The sequence below is a fragment of the Aquarana catesbeiana genome, linkage group LG04 (genome assembly GCF_042186555.1).
Source record: "Aquarana catesbeiana isolate 2022-GZ linkage group LG04, ASM4218655v1, whole genome shotgun sequence".
NCBI classification, from domain to species: domain Eukaryota; kingdom Metazoa; phylum Chordata; class Amphibia; order Anura; family Ranidae; genus Aquarana; species Aquarana catesbeiana.
The window spans coordinates 625908732-625935830 of NC_133327.1; the positions used below are offsets into that span (position 1 = coordinate 625908732).

Below are 27099 nucleotides of genomic sequence, written 5' to 3' on the forward strand. Positions count from 1 at the left end.
GAAGACTTTTACAATCACTTTAATTGAACACGCTGAATTTAAAAGCTGATTGGCTACCATACACAGCTGCACCAGATTCTGAGCGCTCCAGTTTTAGTAAATCAACCCCACAGTATCTAAACGGCTAAGACAATTGACTCTTTTTTTCATCCTTTTTGTTGTATTTCAGTGCTGCTGATCTCCCTCATCCTTTATGTAGCCACTTCCTGTCTTCTGTGATGGTTGCCTGGCATTTCTTAGGTTGGGTTTCCTGACCCTGCCCACATAATTGTACTGAAACAGCCACTTGTACTCTTCATTGGAAGCCAATGTAATAGGGTGACAATGCAGGAAAGATAAGGACAGTGTTGTTACGCTATAACAGAAATCATCTCAGGTTTTATTTGAATGAAAGCTGCTGATTGAAAATGAAAATTGCATGGTAAAGCTTGAGATTTTTAAGTTAAGGCAGAACTCCTAGGCAGATATAAGACACAAATTGATGCAGCTCTGTAATAATAAAGACCTTGTTTAATTTTGTTTTAAATACAAGCAATGAAAGGACCAGCATTTGACCTGGTATTGCCATTTTGCAGTCCCTGTACAGCAAAGCTCAGACTGGGAGAGGGAGAAGCCCCACAAGAAGCCTAACCAGAGGCATGCTAATGGGGGGGACATAGTCACAGAAAGCTTACACGTTTACTTTCATTGACCATTCACAGGCTGGGGGAGGGACAAGACCTATACCTCACTCCGGTAGGTCTCTTCTATGGTGTATGATGGTCACTAAAGCCTCTTTTTGGTGCTCCGGCTGAAGGATGCACTCTGACTTTCTCAGGTTCAGTGCAGGATCATTAGTCCTGCATTCTGTGTGAGGATGACAAGGACTCAACCCAGAGTGTCAGAGAGAAGAGGAGAGCACTGGGGGAGTGATGAATAAGGTACGTAATATAGGTTCTTCCTCTAACCATAGACTTGGGAAGCATTTAACCCTTGGGCTACTGGGGGACCCCACTGCAAGGACATTTCCAAAAAAATCACAGGTAGTGTGCACATGCATCTTTAGTACTGACCCCTCCTCTAAAACCTTCATTGCAGAAATGTCTATACTGATTCTGGGGTGCCCTGTAGGAAGGTGAAGGGATTGTGGTTATTCCCTTGTAATGAGCTGATTTGGGGATCCCAGTCTCTTGCAATGACACCAATGCTCTTAATAGTCCCTTTTTTCACAGTTCTCAACTTCAGTCACATCCCCGTCAGCTCGTACTGGAAACACCACGTGAGCGCTCGGCCTTTATGGCTTTTCAGGGATTTGGAGAGTTGGAAGGGTTTGGTAGAATGTAATATGGAAAGCAGATCCCAGCTTGGCAAGGCACCAGTGAGCATTATTCATAGCTGTGTTGTGAAGCAGTCGCACCCAGTTTAAATGGGGAAATGACAGCTAGTTTATGAACTGCCGTCCAGTATATGTCTGCCGCTACATAGGACTATATACACAGCGCTCCCTTCCAGCCTCTAATTGCTGCATCTGGAGGATTTGGGAGGCTAGCCTTGTAGACGGCTGTAAAACCCTTTCATGCTCCTGCACCGACCTTTCTGTTTCTCCTGATGGCATTTTTGCATGGTATTCTAAATTCTGTCTGCAGAAGTACGGACACTGCTACTCGGATTGTTTTGCTTTTGTTTTGTTTTGTTTTGTGTGTTTTTTTTTTTTTTTTTTTTTTTTTTTAGCAAAAATTATTTTACTTACAGGGAACGAATCTAAAAGTGTTACTAAACCCACAACCGTAAAATCGGTCTGTATATGCAGTAAAGCATGCTTGTTATACTCACTGTGGAACCTAAGGAGTTAATCCTCTGCATTGTGTTTTATCCTGTCTTCTCTGATCCTCTCCTTCTTCCACAGTCCCCAAACCAACTCCTGACAGTACAGGGCCCTAGGAGGCACTCTACATTTGCTCAGTTTGGTGTGTATTGCTGGAGAGTTTTTTTTATTTTTTGTGGGAGGGTGCATGTGATCAGCACAGGGCCAATCGGAGGGTCAGGGGTCCTGCAGCCTTGTAGGACAGTCAGGTAGAGCTGCACAATTAATCGTTAAAAAATCGTGATCTCGATTCACCTCCCCTGACGATCTCTCCTGCTGAGTTTGACGATTCTTTCATATAAACAAGTGGAGAGATTATCTGCTCACTCAGCTGTCAAAAGAAAACATCCAGGCATTCTGCCAAGTTTAGAACTTGAAACATTGTATCTAACTTCCTTCTTAGATCAAAGGGATAGAACTTCTCTGTGTAAACAAATAACCTGGGCAATCTGCCAAGCTTTAAACAACCTGTAAATGCAGGAAGTTTAACCACTTAAAGTCTAAATCTTTTTCTGACACTTCTTTAAAAAATCAATATTTTTTGCTAAAAAAAATTACTTGGAACCCCCAAACATTAGAGATAAAAAATATATATATATTTATTTATTATAATATTTTATAATATGGAATAAAATGGCAATTGCTGCAATATTTTATATCGCACTGTATTTGCCCAGCAGTCTTTCAAATGCAATTTTTTGGGAAAAAATACACTTCAATAAATAAAAGAAAAGAAACAGTAAAGTTAGCGCAATTTTTTTTGTTTTAATGTGAAAGATGATGTTACGCCGCGAGAATCGTGAGAGAATCGTGATCTATCCTCTAAGCAAAAAAATCGTGATTCTCATTTTAGCCAGAATCGTGCAGCTCTACAGTCAGGAGAATGAAAACTCCTCCAACAATTTTTTAAATAGACACTCATAGAAGTCACAAGACTGCTACACACTGCTGATGAGAAAAAGGGTATTTAGAAGTTTATATTTACTAAAATATTTGCATTTCCATGTTCTGTGTACTGTGGGAGATCAGATATCGTGAATGCAGGGTCCCGGGTTTAGTAACCCTTTTAAAGCTGAAGTTTTATATTTTGCATTCCTTGGTTCTGGAAATTATTGTGCTTATTTAACTTGATAAAAACTTTCAGTTTTCATTACATACCTTATGTTAGACCCATTGGCATTATGGGTCTCTGTTCCTGTATGCAGTGCAGGCAGATCATGGCTGGTTGAAGGGGCTGGCAGGGTGCGATAGTTTACTGAAACATACACTGAAATATATGATGAGCCTTCATGATTGAAAGAACTGAAATCCTGTCTATGAAAGGAGCGATCCACCAGGACAACCAGGCTGGGGAGGAAAGTGCTAGATGACACGGATTGTCCTCCATGAGGCAGGCTTTGTCTGACTTGCTGCAGCCTCTAATGCACACTGAGCTCACAGTGTGCAGTGAAATAAGAATGACAGATTCAAAAAAAAAAACTAAAATGTGGCATTGTCAGCTACTAATCAGTAACATTCTCTTTGGGAGAAATCACAATCTTCATATGTTTTGTAGCAGAGCTACCGTCTTTGTTCTTGTTTGAAGGCGCACAAGCTTGTTAATGTCTTTGGAAAAACCTGTAGAAGAGATCAGCTTGATGAAAATATTCTTATCAGACGGGCAGTAATTATTTGCAGATAGAGATTGGGGGTGGTGCCTTTTGAATCCCATCAGGACACTATCTGCATGGAGTTTGCATGTTCTCCATGTGCCTGTGTGGGTTTCCTCCCTTACTCCAAAGAGCTGCTGGTAGGATGATTGACGGTAGTCCAAATTTGCCCTAGTATGTGTACAGCCCTGGACAAAAGTTTAGAGAATAATATACATTTTTACAAAGTCTGTTTGCTTCAGTTTTTATGATGGCAATTTGCAAACACTCCAGAATTTTATAAAGAGTGATCAGATGAATTGCAAAGTTCCTCTTTGCCATGAAAATTAACTTCTTCCCCAAAAAAAACACATTTCCACTGCATTTCAGCCATGCCACAAAAGGACCAGCTGACAGCATGTCATTGATTCGCTCGTTAACAGAGGTGTCAGTGTTGATGAGAACAAGGCTGGAAATCACTCTGTAATGCTGATTGAGTTGAGACTAAAAGCTTTAATAGGAGGGTGGTGCTTGAAATCATTGTTCTTCCTTTGTTAACCATGGTTATCTGCAAGTAAACATGTGCAGTTGTCATTGCTTTACACAAAAAGGGATTCACAGGCAAGGATATTGCTGCTGCCATTAAGATTACACCTAAATCAACCATTTATCAGATCATCAAGGACTTCAAGGAGAGAGGTTCAATTGTTGTGTAGAAGGCTTCAGGGCGCCCAAGAAAGTCCAACAAGAGTCAGGACGTCTCCTACAGTTGATTCAGCTGTGGGATCGGGGCACCACCAGTGCAGAGCTTGCTCAGGAATGGCAACAGGCAGGTGTGAGTACATCTGCACTCACAGTGAGGGGATGACTTTTGGAGACTGGTCTGGTGTCAAGGGCAGCAAGGAAGCCACTTTTCTCTCCAGGAAAAACATCAGGGACAGACTGGTACAAAAGGTACAGGGATTGAACTGCTGAGGACTGGGGTAAAGTCATTTTTCTCCGATGAACCTCCTTTCTGATTGTTTGGGGCATCTGGAAAACACCTTGTCCGGAGAAGAAAAGGTGAGCGCTACCATTAGTCCTGTGTCATGCCAACAGTAAAGCATCCTGAGACCATTCATGTGTGGGTTGCTTCTCAGCCAAGGGAGTGGTGGGCTCACTCAATTTTGGTTATGTCACTCACAATTTTGCCTAAGAACACAGCCATGAATAAAGAGTGGTACAAAAACATCCTCCAAGAGCAACTTCTCCCAACCATCCAAGAACAGATTGGCGAGGAACAATGCCTTTTTTTCCAGCACGATGGAGCACCTTACCATGAGGCAAAAGTGATAACTAAGTGGCTTGGGAAACAAAACATCAAAATTTTCAGTCCATTGCTAAGAAACTCCCCAGACCTTTATCCCATTGAGAACTTTTGGTTAATCCTCCAAAAGGTGGGTGAACAAAAAAAACCCACAAATTCTGACAAACTCCAAGCATTGATTATGCAAGAATGGGCTACCATCAGTCAGGATGTGTCCCAGAAGTTGATGACAGCATGCCAGGGCGAATTGCAGAGGTCTTAAAAAAAGAAGGGTCAACACTGCAAATATGTCTCTTTGCATAAACCTAATGTATTTGTCAATAAAAGCCTTTGGCAATTATGAAATGCTTGTAATTATACTTCAGTATACCATAGTAACACCTGACAAAAATATCTAAAAACACTGATGCAGCAGACTTTGTGAAAATTAATATTTGTGTCGTTCTCAAAACATTTGGTCAAGGCTGTACTGCATGAATGTGAGTTAGGAACCTTTTAGATTTGAAGCTTCTCGAGGGCAAGGACTGATATGAATGTATAGTATGTAAAGTGTTGTGTATATTGTTGGCACTAGACAGATACCTGAAATAAATGTGCCCTTTTAGAGACCTGTGTTGATTTGGTGCAGAACACTGATCTCCACACATGGTGTGATCGAGTCCAAAGTGTTAATGTTTGAAAATCCTGTTATGTAATTTTGTAATTATAGTACACATGGGGGCAGCCATATCTACTTCCTACCTTTTGCAGTGATATTCAACAGTTGAGCTTTACTGTTACTTATTACCATACAAGTCTAGCAGTCGACTAACTCTTTGAAAACCACGCTCTCCCTGTGTGGCTGATGCCTTCTCTCAAAATCTAGTTATTGTACTGACCCACTGCTAGCTCCCTCTTGTGACTATTCTATTTTTTTTCACAAAAGTCACATAAAAAATGACTCTAAGGTAAACAATGCAATATTAACTCTTAGTGAAAATACACCACGCTTTTCTGATGAGGAATCTTCTTCTTCTTCTTCTTCTTCTTCTTCTTCCTTTTTTTTTTTTTTTTTTTTTTTTTTTTATCTCCAGATGTAGATCCAGAATATTTGGTTCATTTCCCATGCACTTAATGTTTTGATCCATCTACATTTCTTCATAAGGTTTTTAAAACAAAAGGCAGTTTTGTCTGCAATATTTATCTTCTCTCTGCCACTGTACCTGCAGTTATTCCTTTCTACCACTAGATGCCCTCATTCTCCCGAGTTCAGTGGTATCCAGCATCATTCAACCCAGAAGACTGAGAACATCCTGTGAGTGCAGACAGTCATGAACCTGGCTTCTGAGAGGGATATCGCCACAGTAGCCTGGTGGTCAAGTGGTACACACGGTCAGATCTTGCTCCAAAACGGCTAATTTGCATGTTTGTTGTCAAAAAATCCGATCGTGTGTACGGGCCTTTAGAGTACCTTTGTCTGGAGCTTACACATAATTAGGGACACAGCAGCAAATAATCTGAGCCTGTTACTGTTCCATTCATTGGCTACATACATTGGTACTATAACTATAGAATAGTCCTATTCATCTTTCATTTTATTTGTTCACAGAAAATCATTGGAAAAATTGCAACATGCCTAGAACTACGCAGCGCCGCCCTGCAGGTATGTACTGGTAACGCAACTTCTTGTACTATTGGATCTGAAAGAAAGACATTTAAGTAAAATGTCACTTGCATGGTTCAGTAAATATTTTCCCCTTTTACTATTATTGTGCAGTGTTTAACTCCAGCCACATGGCTTCATACGCAGTTGAAGCATATATCTGATTTGCTTTATCTGCCATAAGGTTTTTAAGGTGAAGCGCATATTATCTGCTGTGTTCTATGGTTTTATAGAATAAAGAGAGTGACTATACTCGTCAGTCTACAGTTTTATGCCACGTCTCTGCCTCTGGCCATAGCAAAGCAGAAAAAGCCCTCCACTACCCCCCTACAATTTACAGCCTTTCCTTTTGAAACAAAAGTATTTACAAGTCATCTCTTCCATAACAAATGGAAAAAGCAAGGAACTCCTGTATTGAATTTTAAATTGTACCTAAACCCAGGAACAAAAATATAATATATTGCAGATTACCAGTCCTTTTTAGATGTGGCCGCATTAGTTTTCTTATTTCAGTATTTTGTCCCTTTTTGTTTTTACATGGTAATCCTACAGGTAACAAGCTTCCTATCTTAGGATGACAACACTCCTTCACTATGTAGGAGCAGCATTGTCATCCTAGGCTGCTTTCTTGATTTTGGGCTACAAACCTCTTGCCTTTTTTGATCACAGAAGATAGCTGGGAAGGCAGGTAAAATTCTCTGAGATTGCAATTTAGTACAGAAGTTACAAGGAGACTATAAAAATCTGTTGATCCTGCCAGAAAACATGAACTTTCAGATAATGTGCTTGGCCTGCAAACAAAAAAGTAATGCAGCCACCACACCTTAGGACTTGTGAGTTGTAATTTTATTGTATTATTGTTCTACATGTTGGCTGCTGTGTAGCAGACAGAGCCACAGTTGAGAGGATAGTGATGAACTGTGTGGATTCCAGCTGACTTTTCTGTGCATCCAGTGAGAGGTCTATCTGGCCTCCTGGCTCTCTTCATTGTCGGCTGTGAGATTCATGGCAGGCAGCCACTACACAACCTGCCTGCAGGAGTTGAATGAAGAAGGGTGTGTCCCAGCTGAACAATCCAGTTTTACATTGAACAATGCAAACATGCCAACATATTGCATACATCTCACATCTGAGCTCCTCCCTAAAGTCATAATGGCTGAGCTTACAACACTTCACATATGGAAAAAACCTTAGTTGGGAGATACATATTGGGATGGATATATATATATCTATATCTATATCTATCCTCTTTTTTTTTTTTTTTTTTTTTTTTTTTTTCTTTCTCGTTCATTGAGGGACACGGGAAGTCTTTCACCTGCAGGTTATGCTGCTAGAGAAGGATTGGACACTGACAAAAAAAAAACAAAACTGTAGGTCAGCCTGGGGTAATCTCTCCCACTACCAGCAAGCCACAGTCTTTTGCTAATGTCTTAGATAGACATCTTTCCTCCAGCACTAACTTTCCCAGTGCACCTGGATCTGGATCTGTCTGTATTTTGCCATAACAAAACAACCACCATAATGGAGGATGCGCGTCCCTTTAAGGTCTCATCTAATAATTAGCGATTGGCTCGGGCGTATTCGATTCAAACCCGCCAGGAAGCTGTCACTGACTGTACACCACCAATCATAGGCAGCGAGGCATTTCCCGACCGGCAGCTGCACATTCACACGCTGCCTATGTTTGGCGGTGTGCAGTGCCGGCTTCAATCCGAATACGCCCGTGCCCATTCCTACTAACAATGATTAAAAGCCCTCGCTAGAGCTCTGTTCTCCCTGGCAGACCCTGCTCTTCGCCACCTCTTGGCTGTGAACTTGCTTGGCCAAACCCTGGCTAACTGGTCAAAGTCCCCTTTTTTTTTTTTAAAGTGATCTTGCTACTGTTACGGTTCATCCCTTGGTCATAGTATATTTTGGAGCAAATGGTCGTGGCCTTGTGCATGTATTTCATTTCTCCACTACCACATCACCCATGTCCATTTTAACCCCCCCCCCCAAGCACTTCCCAGAGTGGTGGGGACCTTTGTTAACCTTTGCGGATTCTTGGACTGCCTGCATCTCAGACACCTGGGTGTGAAAGGTGGTCTCCATAGGCTAGAAGGTGGTCTCCAAAGGCTACAAGCTGGAGTTTTTCTCCATGCTCCCTCCTCATTTTCCTCATTTTCTCCCCTTGTGCCCACTGCACAGATTAGCATGTCCATTGGGTATTTTGGATCAAGGTGTCATTGCCCCAGTTCTTATGGCAGAGCATTTTCAGGAGTTTTACTCCAACCTGTTTGCTGTTGCCAACCACAGGGGGACATCTTGGATCTAATTGCACTGAATATCTTTATTGAAGCTTGGAATTTTCCATATGAATTCCACCAAGTTTATCGTCTCCCTTCACCAGGGAGACTTTCTGGCTTTGGTGTACATCAAGTACTTGTACCTGCATGTCCTACCAGAACAGAGTGTTGCCAGTGTTTTGCTGTAGGAGCCCTACACTACCAGTTTGTGGCTCTAGCTTTTTGGCTTCTCAGGTGTTCACCTAGGTACTGTACTATCCTTGATTTTCTCTTATGGCATCCCTGTTGTGGGATACTTGGATGACCTCCTGTTGAGGGAACAGTCAGTATGGGGTCTGTTAGACCAGTGGTCATCAACCCTGTCCTCAAGGCCCACTAACAGGCAAGATAACTGAAGTACATCACAGGTGATATTATTTGCTGCTCAGTGATTGCAGTATTCTAGTCTGCATCTCCCCAAGGAAATACATAAAACCAGGCCTGTTTTTGGGCCCTGAGGACAGGGTTGATGACCACTGGGTTAGACAGTATCACAGCATTTTGGATTTTATCCTATACCTTCAGTAATCATCATTGGAACCAGCTCCATTGTTTATCATATCTGGGTCTAGTTCTGGACACAGTACAAAGCAGAGTGGTTTTTTTTTTTTTTTTTTTTTTTTTCCAAAAGAGAAGCTTCAAACTCTCTAATCTAAGATTAGAACTCTCCAGTCGAGGAGTGTGACTCTGCATTTGCATGACAGCCTTAAGTCTGATGGTAGCCTCCTTTTTTTGAGGCAGTCCCATTTGCACAGTTTCACCCTGGACCTTTACAATTCAACATTCTTTCATTGTGGGACAAGTCAGTCCAGTCCCTGGACAGACCGACTTGTTTGGCACCAAGGACCAATTTGTCCCTTGTCTGGGGGCTCAGATATCCTGCTCTGGGAGTCCTCCCTCTCTGTCATTTGGAAGAGCCCCGTGATGGATGCCATTTAGGTTGCATTTAGGAAGAGTCCTGGACACCTTTCTGGTGCAGGGGGTTTGGTCGTCATCGTCGGGAGTCTCGTTTCCTGATCAACATCCTGATGATTTGTTCGTGTCTGCAACATTGAAGCAACCTGCTGGTGGGTCATCCAATCCATGTTCAATCGAATCACAGCAAGAAAGCTGGATTGCATCCTGTGCTGGGCAGAACTTCACATCCACGCACAGGTGACCACTGGATGTGGACATCAGATTCTGAATCAGCATCTTGCATTTTTAAAGGTCAGGTTACCATCTCGTTTTGGAGACCATTGGCTTCTCACTCCTTGATTACGATCGTTTGTACTGGGAGTTTATGTAGTTCCTTCTCCGTTCATTTCCCTGTGACTCCATGGAATCCTAATCTAGTTCTCACTGTGCTTCAGAAACCACGATTTTTAAAACTATAGAGACCTTGATCTGTCCTACCCCATAAGGTGATATTGTAGCCAGCGCCTCTTAGCTAGTGGTCTTAACCTACAAGTAACTTTTTTTTTTTTTTTTTTTTTTTTTTTTTTTTTTTCTAGTTTTGTATAGAGACAAGGTGATGCTGAGGCCCAGGACTTACTCTCTGCTTAAGGTAGTTTCTGCCTTTCATCCCAACCAACTCCAACTGACCAAAAATACATTTTCCATCCATTGCCTGCCTGGAGTTGGTTCGGGCTGTTAGGCTGGGTTCACACCTATGTGAAATTGATGCAGGGAATTTGCATGATAGGAGGTTGTGACCGGGTCTCTATGAAGCCGGTTCATATATATCCGCTGCAGCACCGGTGCAAATTTGGCAAAAATTCGGGCTGAAATCAGACCTGAAACGGTGAACGGGGATGCACTGGACCCCTGCTGTGAGGCAATATTGTGACCCAGCCTTAGTCTCAACATCTCGCAGCCTCTGCTTTTACAAAATGATTGATTTTCACCCCACTTTCTGTCACTCCCCATAAGGGTGCATTGACTTTCCATTTCACCAACTCTGACTCAGAGCATTTAGAAATAATTGTGAGAAATGTACCCATGTACCCCCTTTTCCTTTTTTTCCTTTTTTTTTTTTTTTTTTTTTTTGTGTTCTTGAATTCCTCCTGGAAAGTAGCAGTGTACTTCAATGCCTAGGCACCACTGTTCTTTGGCCTCAAAACTGTGTACAGTAATTTCAGTGTGAGATCATCTTGGGCACTGCTGCCTCTAAACTGCTAATCTTGCTAAATTTTTAGAGCGAAATTTGATGTCACTGCTGTCACAGGCCAGTAGATGGTTATCCTAAGGTAAAGAGGCTTGACAATCAGGATAGAGCATAACCAAGCAAAGATTTATGCTGTCTACATATAGGAGGGGTTCACATATAAGTCACAAGTGACTGGCCAATAAAATAATCTCTCACTATTATGTTACTACCTACTGTTCAGCCACCTATGGATTACATCTGAGCAATCTGTCTTGCAGCACTGGGATCCTCAGTACATATTCCTGCCAGGAAACTACCTGTACGGAGTTTGTATGTTAGCCCTGTGCTGGCATTGGTTTTCTCCAAGTACTTTGGTTTCCTTCCATGCTCCAAGCTATGCTAGTAGGTTAATTAGCTCCCGTCTAAATTGGTCCTAGTGTGTGTATATGCATGTGGTATAGGGGATCTTGGACTGTAAGCTCCCTTGAGGGCAGGGACTGTTTTGAATGTGCATTATGTAATGTACTGTGTAAATTGTCTTTGCTATATAAATGCCTGTAATATTATGTTCACTTTTTCAGTCCACGCAATCTCCAGAAGGGTTCAAGCTCGAAGATCTAAAGAAACTAGAGCCAAGTAAGTACACAGTTTTAAAGAAAACTTGTCACTGAGCAAAATGCCTGTGGGAAAGCGCTGATGGAAGCAACCCTTTCCAAACTCCCTAACACTTACTGGCTCTGAAGAGGTGATGCAGGGAATAGCTTATTTACAATACTGTCCAGGAATGGGTGCTTTCTTGTCTGCTTTGGTCACCTGCTGGTAATAACTAGTATTGCTTTATGACCATCAAATACAGATGGTCCCTGTGAAAACTCATAACTTTGCTGATCAGACATACATCCTTTTCACAACAAGGTTTCCAATCTTACTGTTTTTCTTAGACTTTTTTTTTTTTTTTTTTTTTTTTGAGACCATTCCAGACTGGTTCATGAAATTTGCCACTGGGGGCCAACCAATAATTTTTAAGTAGGCAGCGAGTGGTTGAAAACTGTAGCAACCGCCCATAACTAGTGTATGTGACTTGGAGACCCCATTAGCAATATCCCTGATACACTTTGTCCCTGCAGGCTTCCCTCGGAGGCCATAGCAAAAGCCATGGGGAGGATGGAGGGAAAGTCTGGTAAATGGACAGGAATATCTCATTTCGGGAGTTCTGAAGTCTTACAACCTTTTTGAGTGTGATAATCTTTTACAATCCAAATGTGCTGGTGTGTGTGTGTGTGTGTGTGTGTGTGTGTGTGTGTGTGTGTGTGTGTGTGTGTATATGTATGTATGTATGTATATGTGTAATATATAATTTCTCGAACATCACGGGACACAGAGCCACAGTAATTACTGATGGGTTATATAGGTATCACTGGTGATTGGACACTGGCACACCCTATCAGGAAGTTCAACCCCCTATATAATCCCTCCCCCTTGCAGGGATACCTCAGTTTTTACGCCAGTGTCTTAGGTGATGGACGTGTAAAGATGTCCTGTGCTGAGCTCCAAAGGGAATATCCTAAGATCCTATACTGGGGCAAGCCAGGCGAACCGGATCCATTCAAAGTGTCTTTTCATGGCCGAATTGAATGGTACCCGGGCCTCGTGTCCGAAGAAACGAGGTTTTACCCGTAATGCTTCTCTTTTTAGAGAGCTGGACCCCGCAGATCAGAAAATGGCTTTAAACTTCCTAATTTCTGGCGAGGTGCTTTACGGTCCCAGAACTGTTGGATCCCCCTACTGATGGGGGCCCCAGTCTCTGACGGTTTTTTCAAACGGAGCCCACCGTGAGAGGTGAAGATTGGGTCTGTGTAAACAGCACCCTGCGGCTGGATAAGGTAAGAGGAGATTCCACAGAATTTTTGAGTTCTAGTGGCTTTTCTCCTTTAAGGTAAATGCATGCTATGCCTATTGTGACCACCGGGGGCTGCCAAGAGCACAAACCTACACATGCTGACTCTGTCTCAGGTGTTGTAATCGCTGTTTATGTCCCAGCGTCTCAAGCAGGCTGCAAACAGGTAAGGTGGAAAGGGGGATTTCTCATGTTTGAATGTTCCCCCCCAGGCTAGAGAGGGGCCACAGGGGTCTAGAAAGTGGTTATACCACCCGGGCTCTGCGGCCTAATGGCCACCATCTATGAAGATAGCCTTTCAGGCAGATCTTGTTACCAGCCTCCCTCCCCCCCCCCCCCCCCCCCCCCCCCCCCCATCCCCAGCCTTTCTCCGGAAGCATGACAGGAGAGTCGGCAGCGCGGGAAGCGCTCGTTTTTTTCAAAACTCATGGGGGGGGGGGCGGTAGAGGAGGGGGCGGGACGTCAGCACAGAGTGCTTAGACTCCCACTCAGGCCAGATACAGGCTATTAAAGGCACTCTGTACAGGTGCACTCAGCCTTCTGAGAGACACAGAGCTGACGGTCGCATGTAAGGTGGGACACAGGCATTCTCCTAGGCAGCATTTACTGAAGTAACACCAGACTGAGCATTGGGTAGCAAGGCTTTTAGCCAGACTACATCGCTCAGCGGGCAGTGTTCATTTGTATAACTCACACCTTGTTGCTTTGCACTATGGGTAGAAGAGGTTCAAGCACCCCAGGAACCAGAGACACTAGGGGATCTCGTTCAGGTTCTGAGGGCCCCCTGTCGGCAGCATCCTCCCCCCCCCTCCCCTAAAGATGGGCCAGGGACGGCTAGCCAGGGAGAGCCATCGGGGTCAGGGGCTACACCTGCTTCTGGCACTTCAGCCCCTGTATATATTACACAAGAGGTTTTTTCCTCAACCATTAATGGTCTAGAGGAAAGATTAATGGCCGTGATTACGTCTTCACTCAGTGGAAGAAAACGCACTAGGCTTTCCTCTGTTCCCCAAGACCCTCAGACAGAGGAGCTCTGGGATAAAGGAGATGAATCCCTTTCAGAGGATCGGGATGGGATGGATGATTCCTCTTCGGAGGATTCAGGTGGAGAGGGACCCTCTGCGACTTCCCAAGAGGAGAAAGTCTTAGTGCAGATCCTCACTGGATTGGTCCGCTCCACATTTAAGTTGCCCATACCTGAAACTGCTAAAGAATCCTCTTCTGCTTTGGGGTCACTGAAACCTTTCCAAGCAGCACATGCTTTTCCTGTTCATACTTTACTTGAAAAGCTTATTTATTCTGAGTGGGATCACCCAGACAAACGTTTTTTTCCACCGAGAAAGTTTTCAACACTTTATCCGATGGAAGAAAAGTTTATTAAAATGTGGGGAATACCGGCTATTGATGCCGCCATTTCCTCCATAAATAATAGCCTGACTTGTCCTGTAGACAATGCTCAGATGCTCAGGGATCCTGTAGATAAAAGGATGGAATCCCTATTGAAGGATGTTTTCTCCTTAGCAGGATCAGTGGCCCAACCTGCAGTAGCAGTGATTGGAGTCTGTCAATACTTAAGAGACCATGTTAAGCAGGTCATCAAAGTATTACCTGAACAGCAGGCCCAGGGGTTTGCTAACCTTCCAGCGGCCTTATGCTTTGTGGTTGACGCCATTAGAGATTCTATCGTGCAAACCTCCCGTCTTTCACTGGGGTTGGTGCATATACGTAGAATCCTATGGTTGAAAAATTGGTCAGCCGAAGCACCATGTAAGAAGCTACTGGCTGGGTTTCCATTTCGTGGTGCAAGGTTGTTTGGAGAGGACTTGGATAACTATATCAAGAGAATCTCTTGTGGGAAAAGCACTCTCTTACCTGTCAAGAAGAAGAGTAAGCATCCCTCTTTCAAACGGACTCTTTCCCCAGCGCCGGGGGCTTCAGCCTCCAGGCAGTCTCGACGGCCGCCTCCATCGGGGTCCAGAGACAAGAGTCAACCCCAGGGACAAAAGAAGTCCTGGGGAAAGAAGCCTACTAGGCAAAACACTAAGACCTCTGCATGAGGGGGCGCCCCCGCTCACTCGAGTGGGGGGAAGACTGCGACAGTTCTCAGAGCTCTGGCAGGAGGACTTCCAGGACAGATGCGTAATCTCCACGGTAACCTTAGGGTACAAGCTGGAGTTTCAGGAATTCCCCTCTCCTCGGTTCCTCAGATCAAATGTTCCCAGAGACCCAGAGAAGAAGCAGTCGCTCCTTCTAGCGTTAGAGCGACTTTTGTCGCAGGAGGTCATTATGATAGTTTCCGCAAAGGACCAGGGATTGGGCTTCTATTCCAACCTTTTTACGGTCCAAAAGCCAAATGGGGATGTCAGGCCCATTCTGGACTTAAGGGATCTGAACCGATTCCTAAGGATTCAATCCTTCCGCATGGAATCAATTCGAACAGTAGTTCCCACCCTGCAGGGAGGAGAATTTCTGGCATCAATAGACATCAGAGATGCATATCTGCATGTGCCCATTTTTCCTGCTCATCAGAAGTTTCTGCGCTTCGAGGTAGGAGGGCGCCATTTCCAGTTTGTGGCTCTGCCTTTCGGGATAGCCACTGCACCTCGAGTGTTCACAAAGATCTTGGCTCCTCCTCTGGCCAGATTAAGGGCTCAGGGTATAGCTGTCATAGCATACCTAGACGACCTGCTCTTGATAGACCGGTCGGTAGCCTCTTTGAAGGGAAACTTGAGGACCACGGTCAGGTATCTAGAACACCTGGGTTGGATCCTCAACTTAGAAAAGTCTTTCCTAAAACCAGTAAGAAGACTGGAGTATTTAGGTCTGATTATAGATACAAGCCAGGAGAAGATATTTCTACCACAGGCAAAGATCACTGCTTTGAGAGAGCTGATTCTGACAGTAAGTACCAAGAAGGGTCCCTCAGTCCGCCTTTGTATGAGGCTACTAGGGAAGATGGTGTCTTCATTCGAAGCAGTTCCCTATGCTCAGTTTCACTCAAGAATGCTGCAACACAGTATTCTGTCGACCTGGAACAAGAAGGTTCAGGCATTAGACTTTCCGATGCACCTGTCGCATGCGGTGCGTCAGAGCCTCAATTGGTGGCTCATACCCGAAAACCTGCAGAAGGGGAAATCCTTTCTACCGGTTACCTGGACGGTGGTAACAACAGATGCCAGTCTGTCAGGTTGGGGAGCAGTTCTGGAACAGGCTGCGGTCCAAGGGGTATGGTCCAAGACAGAGAGGACCTTACCCATCAACATTCTGGAGATCCGGGCGATACATCTAGCTCTAAAAGCCTGGACTATCAGGCTACAGGGTTGTCCGGTCAGGATCCAGTCCGACAATGCCACAGCAGTGGCTTATGTCAATCATCAGGGAGGCACCCGGAGCCGAGCTGCTCAAAAAGAGGTGAACCAGATCTTAGTCTGGGCAGAGATGCATGTGCCATGCATATCGGCAGTTTTCATCCCGGGAATAGAAAATTGGCAGGCAGACTATCTAAGTTGCCAGCAGTTACTTCCAGGGGAATGGTCTCTGCATCCCGACGTCTTTTGGGCCATATGCCAAAGATGGGGGGTTCCAGATGTAGATCTCTTTGCATCAACAAAAAGATAGACAGATTTGTGGCAAGGACAAAAGATCCTCTTGTATGCGGGACGGATGCGTTGGTGATTCCGTGGCATCGGTTCTCACTGATTTACGCATTCCCGCCTATTCTGCTACTAACACGACTCCTTCGCAGGATCAGGCAGGAAAGGAAGTCGGTACTTCTGGTGGCCCCCGCTTGGCCCAGAAGGACTTGGTATGCAGAAATAGTAAGGATGACGGTGGGTTCCCCGTGGACCCTACCGGTACGCCCAGACCTGTTATCTCAAGGTCCAGTGTTCCATCCTGCCTTACAAACGCTAAATTTGACGGTTTGGCTATTGAGACCCACGTTCTGAAGAGTCGTGGGCTCTCAGGTCCTGTCATATCTACCTTGATTAATGCAAGGAAGCCAGCTTCCAGGATGATTTATCATAGAGTCTGGAAGGCTTATATAACCTGGTGTGAATCCAGAGGTTGGCATCCCAGGAAATATGTCATAGGTAGAATCCTTGATTTTCTACAGATGGGATTAGAGATGAAGCTGGCCTTGAGTACCATCAAGGGCCAGGTTTCTGCTTTATCAGTATTATTTCAGCGGCCACTTGCTTCGCATTCTTTGGTCCGAAACTTTATGCAGGGGGTGATGCGTCTTAATCCTCCGGTTAAAGCGCCCCTAAACCCCTGGGACTTGAATTTGGTCCTGGCTGTGTTACAGAAACAGCCTTTTGAACCAATAAGTCAGATTCCTTTGGTCTTGTTGACAAGGAAATTAATTTTTCTGGTGGCCATCTCTTCTGCTAGAAGAGTATCAGAATTAGCAGCTCTTTCCTGTAAGGAGCCTTATTTGATTATACACAAGGATAGAGTGGTACTACACCCTCATCCTAGTTTTTTACCGAAGGTGGTTTCTGATTTTCATTTAAACCAAGACATTGTTCTACCTTCCTTTTTTCCAGATCCCTGTTCTCCGGAAGAGAGATCTCTACATTCGTTGGATGTAGTAAGAGCAGTTAAGGCCTATCTAGGGGCAACTACTCAGATCCGCAAGACGGATGTTTTGTTTGTGCTGCCAGAGGGTCCCAATAGAGGACAGGCAGCGTCAAAAGCTACTATTTCTAAATGGATTCGACAGTTGATCATTCAAGCTTACGGTTTGAAACAGAAGATTCCTCCGTTTCAGATCAGGGCACATTCCACAAGGGCTATTGGTGCTTCTTGGGCAGTGCATCACCGGGCCTCTATGGCTCAAATCTGCAAGGCCGCAACCTGGTCTTCAGTTCATACATTCACCAGATTCTATCAGGTGGATGTGAGAAGGCATGAGGATATCGCCTTTGGGCGTAGTGTGCTGCAGGCAGCGGTACAGGGTCCTCAGGTCTGATTGCACCCTACTTGGTCGTGGTTCCCCCCCTCAGGTAGCATTGCTCTGGGACATCCCATCAGTAATTACTGTGGCTCTGTGTCCCGTGATGTTCGAGAAAGAAAATAGGATTTTTTAAAACAGCTTACCTGTAAAATCCTTTTCTTTCGAAGGACATCACGGGACACAGAGGTCCCGACCCTCTTCTAATACACTATATTGCTTGGCTACAAAACTGAGGTATCCCTGCAAGGGGGAGGGATTATATAGGGGGTTGAACTTCCTGATAGGGTGTGCCAGTGTCCAATCACCAGTGATACCTATATAACCCATCAGTAATTACTGTGGCTCTGTGTCCCGTGATGTCCTTCGAAAGAAAAGGATTTTACAGGTAAGCTGTTTTAAAAAAATCCTATTTTATATGTATGTATGTATGTATGTATGTATGTATGTATGTATGTCTCCTCTCTAAATTTTTTTTTTTTTTTTTTTTCTAGTTCTAGGCAACCTTCTAACCTACAACAAAGAATTTCCTTTTGATGTCCAACCTGTTACTTTAAGGTGAGTGAACAGTGGCTCCCTGGAGGAGGCATCATTTATACATGTCTATAAATGGATCTGAACTGGAGCATTTTTCTTTTTGTGACTTTCTTATTTTTATATGCCTGCTCTTCCATATTTTTTTTTTTTTATTGCAACAATTAAAGATTTGTAGTAATAAAACTTACAGGGGTTTTTTCTCTTACTGAAATTACTGACTGCCTCCTTAACACCTTTTTAATACACTATATTGCCAAAAGTATTGGGATGCCTGCCTTTACAGCACATGAACTTTAACCACTTGCTTACTGGGCACTTAAACCCCCCTCCTGCCCAGACCAATTTTCAGCTTTCAGCGCTGATGCATTTTGAATGACAATTGCGCGGTCATACAACACTGTAACCAAATGAAATTTTTATCGTTTTTTTCCCCTCAAATAGAGCTTTCTTTTGGTGGTATTTAATCACAGCTGTGATTTTTATTTTTTGCTAAACAAACAAAAAAAGATGGAAAATTTTGAAAAAAAAAAAAAATCATGTTTAATAGTTTGTTATAAAATTTTGCAAACAGGTGATTTTTCTCCTTCATTGATATGCGCTGATGAGGCTGCACTGGTGGGCGCTGATGAGGCTGCACTGGTGGGCGCTGGTGAGGCTGCACTGGTGGGCGCTGGTGAGGCTGCACTGGTGGGCGCTGGTGAGGCTGCACTGGTGGGCGCTGGTGAGGCTGCACTGGTGGGCGCTGGTGAGGCTGCACTGGTGGGCGCTGGTGAGGCTGCACTGGTGGGCGCTGGTGAGGCTGCACTGGTGGGCGCTGGTGAGGCTGCACTGGTGGGCGCTGGTGAGGCTGCACTGGTGGGCGCTGGTGAGGCGGCACTGGTGGGCGCTGGTGAGGCGGCACTGGTGGGCGCTGATGAGGCGGCACTGGTGGGCGCTGATGAGGCGGCACTGGTGGGCGCTGATGAGGCGGCACTGGTGGGCGCTGATGAGGCGGCACTGGTGGGCGCTGATGAGGCGGCACTGGTGGGCGCTGATAAGGCGGCACTGGTGGACGCTGATAAGGCGGCACTGACTGATGGCCACTGATAAGGCGGCACTTTTGGGCGGCACTGATAGGTGATGTGCACCTATGATAGGTGATGTGCAGCTAGGTGGCACTGGCAGGGGACACAGGTGGGCACTGAGGAACTGGTGGCAGCTCGCCGTGATCGGGACTGATGTCCCTCTCACAGCCGCCGGTGATCTTCTTTTTTTTTTTTTTTTTTTTTTTTTTTCTCCTCACGCTATCAGCGCGAGGATAAAAAATAGCCGATTACCGGCTCTGTTGACATCTCATGATCAGCTGTCATTGGTCAAGTTCCTCCACCCCAAACTCGTTTATCCACACTGTATTGTCAAAAGTATTGGGCCACCCCTCCAAAAGGTTTGTTAGAGAGGGAATTTTGGTGTACGGTTGTTTTTCAGGGGTTGGGCTTGACCCCTTAGTTCCAGTGAAGGAAATTCTTAAGGCATCAGCATACCAAGACATTTTGGCCAATTTCATTCTCCCAACTTTGTGGGAACAGCCCCTCCCTATTCCAACATGACTGCGCACCAGACATGGATGAGCGAGTTTGGGGTGGAAGAACTCGACTGGCCTGCACAGAGTCCTGATTGCAACCCGATAGAACACTTTTAGGATGAATAAGAGCACAGACTGTGAACCAGGCCTTCTCGTCCACATCAGTGCCTGACCTCACAAATGGGTTTCTGGAAGAATGGTCAAACATTCCCATAGAAACCCTCTTAAACCTTGTAGACAGCCTTCCCAGAAGAGTTGAGGCTGTTATAGCTGCAAAGGGTGGGCCGGCCAACTCAATTTTGAACCCTATGGACTAAGACTAGGATACCATTAAATGTTCATATGCGTGTAAAGGTAGGTGTCCCAATATTTTTGATGAGCTAGTATATGTCAGCCACACAGGGGTGTATTGTTTTCAATGGATCAGCAATTGCATGGTAAAAAAAAAGCACCAGTAAAGCACAACCACTGTGTGGCAGTACATAGCAGTTAACAGAGTCTGCATTTGAAATGAGCAAATATGGCTTCCCCCATGTACATATTACAACTATACACTGAAATGAGGCTTTGTAAAACAAAAAAATTAATGTATGCCAAAAAAAAAGAAAGACCATACATTCCCCTTTTATATATGCGGTATATAGGGGTACAGCTATCTGCAGGCGGAGGGTACTTGCACATTATAGCAGGCTTACCTCTGTGCTGGCCCTTCTCCATTAATTATTATTATTATTTTTTTTTTTTTTAATTTTAGTTTAGTTACACTTTAAGGAATATATATTTCCTTTAAACCAACATTTTACGCACTCTTACTGCGGCACTCCATTTTTGTTCATTGGCTTGTAAGTATGATTTCTAACTAAAGAAAAGGAATATGGAGATGTTGCAGGTGGCACAGATGTTGACTTGTGTTCATTGATTGTTCTGTAGGAGGATTTTTGCACCAGGTGATGAGGAGAATTTGGAAGTGGAGGAAGAAGAAGAAGATGGAGGTGCTGGGGTGGGTTCTCCAGACTCTTTTCCAGCCCGTGTACCAGGTAAGAGCGTTTGTTTCTCTAGGTATTCTAAAGACGGAAGGTTAAGATGGCAATTCTTAGAATTATTTTCCACTCATTATTACGCCAGCTCCTGCTAGTTATTTGATTTATTTATTACTTTTTTGTGTTATGTATTTGTGTGATGTTTTTTATAATGGATCATGATGAGAGAAATATTATATTTGGCATTAAACTTTCAAAGCAGCTGTAGGGATGTGAGCATTGGTTTGTAAAAGTATTGTAATGTCAGTGATCTCTGACCACTCTTGTTGTATACCTGCACTCCCCAACCATTTCTGCAGCATGCCCGCACTCCCCAACCATTTCTGCAGCATGCCCGCACTCCCCAACCATTCCTGCAGCATGCCCGCACTCCCCAACCATTCCTGCAGCATGCCCGCACTCCCCAACCATTTCTGCAGCATGCCCGCACTCCCCAACCATTTCTGCAGCATGCCCGCACTCCCCAACCATTTCTGCAGCATGCCCCCACTCCCCAACCATTTCTGCAGCATGCCCGCTCTCCCCAACCATTTCTGCAGCATGCCCGCTCTCCCCAACCATTTCTGCAGCATGCCCGCTCTCCCCAACCATTTCTGCAGCATGCCCGCTCTCCCCAACCATTTCTGCAGCATGCCCGCTCTCCCCAACCATTTCTGCAGCATGCCCGCACTCCCCAACCATTTCTGCAGCATGCCCCCACTCCCCAACCATTCCTGCAGCATGCCCGCACTCCCCAACCATTCCTGCAGCATGCCCGCACTCCCCAACCATTCCTGCAGCATGCCCGCACTCCCCAACCATTCCTGCAGCATGCCCGCACTCCCCAACCATTCCTGCAGCATGCCCGCACTCCCCAACCATTCCTGCAGCATGCCCGCACTCCCCAACCATTTCTGCAGCATGCCCGCTCTCCCCAACCATTTCTGCAGCATGCCCCCACTCCCCAACCATTTCTGCAGCATGCCCGCTCTCCCCAACCATTTCTGCAGCATGCCCGCTCTCCCCAACCATTTCTGCAGCATGCCCGCTCTCCCCAACCATTTCTGCAGCATGCCCGCTCTCCCCAACCATTTCTGCAGCATGCCCGCTCTCCCCAACCATTTCTGCAGCATGCCCGCTCTCCCCAACCATTCCTGCAGCATGCCCGCACTCCCCAACCATTCTTGCAGCATGCCCGCACTCCCCAACCATTCCTGCAGAATGCCCGCACTCCCCAACCATTTCTGCAGAATGCCCGCACTCCCCAACCATTTCTGCAGCATGCCCCCACTCCCCAACCATTTCTGCAGCATGCCCCCACTCCCCAACCATTTCTGCAGCATGCCCCCACTCCCCAACCATTTCTGCAGCATGCCCCCACTCCCCAACCATTTCTGCAGCATGCCCCCACTCCCCAACCATTTCTGCAGCATGCCCCCACTCCCCAACCATTTCTGCAGCATGCCCGCTCTCCCCAACCATTTCTGCAGCATGCCCGCTCTCCCCAACCATTTCTGCAGCATGCCCGCTCTCCCCAACCATTTCTGCAGCATGCCCGCTCTCCCCAACCATTTCTGCAGCATGCCCGCACTCCCCAACCATTCCTGCAGCATGCCCGCACTCCCCAACCATTCCTGCAGCATGCCCGCACTCCCCAACCATTTCTGCAGCATGCCCGCACTCCCCAACCATTTCTGCAGCATGCCCGCACTCCCCAACCATTTCTGCAGCATGCCCGCACTCCCCAACCATTTCTGCAGCATGCCCGCACTCCCCAACCATTTCTGCAGCATGCCCGCACTCCCCAACCATTTCTGCAGCATGCCCGCACTCCCCAACCATTTCTGCAGCATGCCCGCACTCCCCAACCATTCCTGCAGAATCCCATATAGACTGAATATCATTGTGAGGCCCTCAGGGGCTGCAGTTGTGCACCTTTTTATATCTGGTAAGCAGAACATCCCTACTAAAAACTCTTGCAGGTAGGATACTTCTACTTTTTTGATTTTTGCAATTTTATTTTCTAAACTGTAAATTGCTTTGTTGACATGGAGAGTAGTGTAATAATGTATGTGCATGCTCTTATTTCTCCCTGTGCCATGACCCCGGTGCTCCCTGCATGCTCCATTTGTTGTGTCACTGCAATGTGCTTATACCCACGCTGCCTGCATGCATGGCCTCTACATGTGCTGGTATCGCTTCTATCATCACAGGAGCATTTCAAGGTAGGGATACATGGAAACAAGTTCTTATTTTACATTTTTACGTTTAGTTGTGTTCTTACATCTGCTGCTTGATTTTCAATTTGTGTTTTTAGTGTGCAAATAGAAATTTGAGAAGAGAGTTTTAATTGATGAGGAAAAATAGTGATGTTGCTTGGGTCTCCCAATTAAATCTTTTCTTTCAAATAAAGACAACTGCAGTGTGGTTGCTGTGGGTAACAGAAGTTTTTTTTCCTGCACTAGCCATCTGAAAGCTGGACTCCAGGCAGATATAATAGAAACAGATGAGTACAGCTTTGTAGTAATAATAAGCCATGTAAGTACATAAATGTGACTTAAATCTAGCCTCCTGCAGTCTCTTGTACAGCAGAGCTCAGACAAAGAGGGAGAAGCAGCACAGGGCACCTGTTAGTTGTGCTGAAGTGCTCATGTACAAACAAGGGATGTGCTAATATGGGAGAGCAGAGTGACAGAGGGATGAGTTAATCAGTCTGCTGTTTCTCCTTTCACTGCCCAGTCAGAAGCTAGAGGAGGGAAAGTCCTGAAATCATTACCTAGCTGCAGTAGAGAAATTGGATCTCCTGCCAGACAGGGTGGTGCTGCAGGTTTCGGCCTGTGTTGGCTTTAAAAGGTTTTGCATGCTCATACAAACCTGTTGGAATGTAAAACCCTCTTAAAACAGATCAAATACAGGTCATAAGGAGGTCAAATGCACTTCTCAATGAATTCTGATTGATCTCGGCAGTGTCTCAATGCAATTGACACAAGCCCAAAGCCTGTCAACAGGCCATAGATTACAGTTTTCTTCCTTCCACCACGGGTTGATGATGGGGGGGGCCTCCTGCAGCGCTATGTATGTATGTGTGTATATATATATATATATATATATATATATATATATATATATATATATATATATATATATATATATATATATATATATATATATATATATAATATTTTATAATATATTCACTCTTTTTAAATCATAATCGCAACAGAAACTACCCAAATGACCCTGATCAAAAGTTTACATACCCCGGTTCTTAATACTGTGTATTGCCCCCTTTAACATCAATGACAGCTTGAAGAAGTCTTTTGTGGTATTTGTGGATGAGGCTCTTTATCTTCTCAGATGGTAAAGCTGCCCATTCCTTTTGGCAAAAAGCCTCCAGTTCCTGTAAATTCTTGGGCTGTCTAGCATGAACTGCATCAGAGTGGCTCAATGATATTGAGGTCAGGAGACTGAGATGGCCACTCCAGAACCTTCACTTTATTCTGCTGTAGCCAATGATAGGTTGACTTGGGCTTGTGTTTTGGATCATTGTCATGTTGGAATTTCCAAGTACGTCCCATGCGCAGCTTCCTGGCTGATGAATGCAAATATTCCTCCAGTAATTTTTGATAACATACTGCATACATCTTGCCATCAATTTTGACCAAATTTCCTGTGCCTTTTTGTAGCTCACACATCCCCAAAACACCAGCTATCCACCTCCGTGTTCATCATAGGCCTTGTTGACCCCTCTTCAAATGAAGCGTTTATGGTTGTGGCCAAAAAGCTCAATTTTGGTCTCATCACTCCAAATGACTTTGTGCCAGAAGGTTTAAGGCTTGTCTCTTTGCTGTTTGGCGTATTGTAAGCGGGATACTTTGTGGCATTTGCATAGTAATGGCTTATTTCTGGCGACTCGACCATGCAGTCCATCTTTCTTCAAGTGCTTCCTTATTGTGCATCTTGAAACAGCCACACCACATGTTTTCAGAGAGTCCTCTATTTCAACTGAAGTTATTTGTGGGTTTTTCTTTGGATCCCCAACAATTTTCCTGGCAGTTGTGACTGAAATTTTAGTTGGTCTACCTGACCGTGGTTTGGTTTCAACAGAACCCCTCATTTTCCACTTCTTGATCAGAGTTTGAACACTGTTGATTGGCATTCTCAATTCCTTGGCTAGCTTTTATAGATAGATAGATAGATAGATATAGAGATAGATAGATAGATATAGATATATCTCTATATAGATATATATATATAATGTGTATTTATCGGCGTATAACAACATGCACCCCAAGTTTAGGAGAGAATTTTAAGGAAAAAAACTTTTAGGGGGGAAGTTTAAGGAAAAAAAACTTACATTAAAATGCCCATCAATGCAGCCTTATCGTGTCCATCTGCAGCCTTGTTAGTGTCATTGCAGCCCTTTCAGTGTCAGTGCAGCCTTGCCCCAGTGTCCATTGCAGCCTTGTCAGTGCAGCTTTGCCCCAGTGCAGCCTTGTCAGTGCAGCTTTGCCCCCATGGTCAGTGCAGCCTTGCCCCCAGTGTCCATGCTTGGACAGATCGCCGCCGACATACACATAGCATGTAGTTTTAAATATGGCGCCGCGGAGTTTGGAGGGACTCGGCGGAGCTGAACGAACGCCACCGAGATACACATAGTCAAGTGTACTCTGCTCTTTCCGGCGCTGCTCACAGTTCTGCCCAGTCCCGCCCTATGATGGACATAACACAGGTCCAATGGCGGGACTGGGTGTGACTGTGAGCGGCGCCGGAAAGAGCCGAGTACACTCGACTATGTGTATCTCAACTCCGCCCAGTCACTGTGATTTCGGCGGCGCTCGTTCAGCTCCGCCGAGTCCCTCCGAACTCCACGGCGCCATATTTAAAATTACATGCTATGTGAATGTCGGCGGCGATCGCCGCCGATAGATCACAATTAGCGGGGATCGGCGTATAACACGCACCCACGATTTCCCCCTGATTTTAAGGGGAAAAACGTGCGTGTTATACGCTGATAGATAGAGATATATATATATAAATCTCTATCTCCTGTTTTATACAGTTCAACTACCTTTTCCCACAGAGCCTTTGACAATTATTTTGCTTTTCCCATGACCCAGAATCCAGAAATATCAGTGTAGCACTGGATGAAAGATGCAAGGGTCTGTCAGGAGTCCAGAAACTCATTGACCTTTTATACACACACACTAATTACAAGCAAACAGATCACAGGTCAAGTGAGGATAGTTACTTTTTAATAGCCATTCAAACCCCTTTGTGTCAAGTTGTTGGCATGTTATCAGGCCAAAATCACCAGGGTATGTAAACTTTTGATCAGGGTCATTTGGGTAGTTTCTGTTGTCATTATAATTTAAAAAGAGTAAACAGAGTTAACTGATTAATAAATGGCTTCAGCCAAACACTAACCATGAGTGAAAAAAGTGTTATCATTTGTATTCTCTGAAAAATGGCCAAGAAATCATAAATTCTGCCAGGGTATGTATGTATGATATATATATAACATTTCTGTGTATTTAGCAGGAGTTTACCTGCAATTCTTAGCAAAGATTTATTTGTTTAAAAGCCAAGAGCACCCAACGTCGAGGTCTAACGCATTTTAGCTGTACACCGCTACTCGTAGACTTTAAGGCTGTTTAGTCAAAATGCAGAAGCGTTCTTGCTGATGTTGGATGCCCTTTAACTTTTACATTAATAAACATTTATTAGTATTGCAGTGTGTGTGTGTGTATGTATGTGTATATATATATATATATATATATATATATATATATATATATATATATATATATATATATATATATATATATATATATATATATATATATATATATATATATATATATATATATATATATTACTATTCTTAAGGTATTTATGTGGCTTTTTTTTTCCCCCCTAGGAACTCTCCTACCCAGACTACCGTCTGAGCCTGGGATGGCTCTACTCACTATACGAATTGAAAAGATTGGCTTGAAAGATGCTGGCCAGTGTATTGATCCATACATAACTGTCAGCGTGAAGGGTGAGTGTCTGCATGCATCCTTATGGTTTACATTGTTTTACTTTATGTCCCAGTAGAAAAGTTCAGAGGGGGGAGTTTAAGACCGATGCAGGGTGGAGGAAATACCGCTCAGACCATGCTAATCCCTTCAAGCAGTGTGAATGAGAGGTGTATCATTTGGGAACAGGCATGTGAGCAATAACCAGCAACTGTGAATGTCAGGAGTGGTCATGTTATC

General features: G+C 44.6%; 1 protein-coding gene across 1 annotated transcript in view; it reads left to right on the plus strand.

The window, feature by feature from the left end:
- The window catches only part of AIDA (axin interactor, dorsalization associated), a 74211-nt gene that overhangs the window by 31006 nt on the left and 16106 nt on the right, over positions 1-27099 (plus strand). The window contains 6 exon segments of the mRNA XM_073628345.1: positions 6366-6419; positions 11453-11507; positions 18217-18280; positions 20751-20857; positions 23053-23064; positions 26760-26882. Of these exon segments, the coding sequence (XP_073484446.1) occupies positions 6366-6419; positions 11453-11507; positions 18217-18280; positions 20751-20857; positions 23053-23064; positions 26760-26882 (415 nt within the window).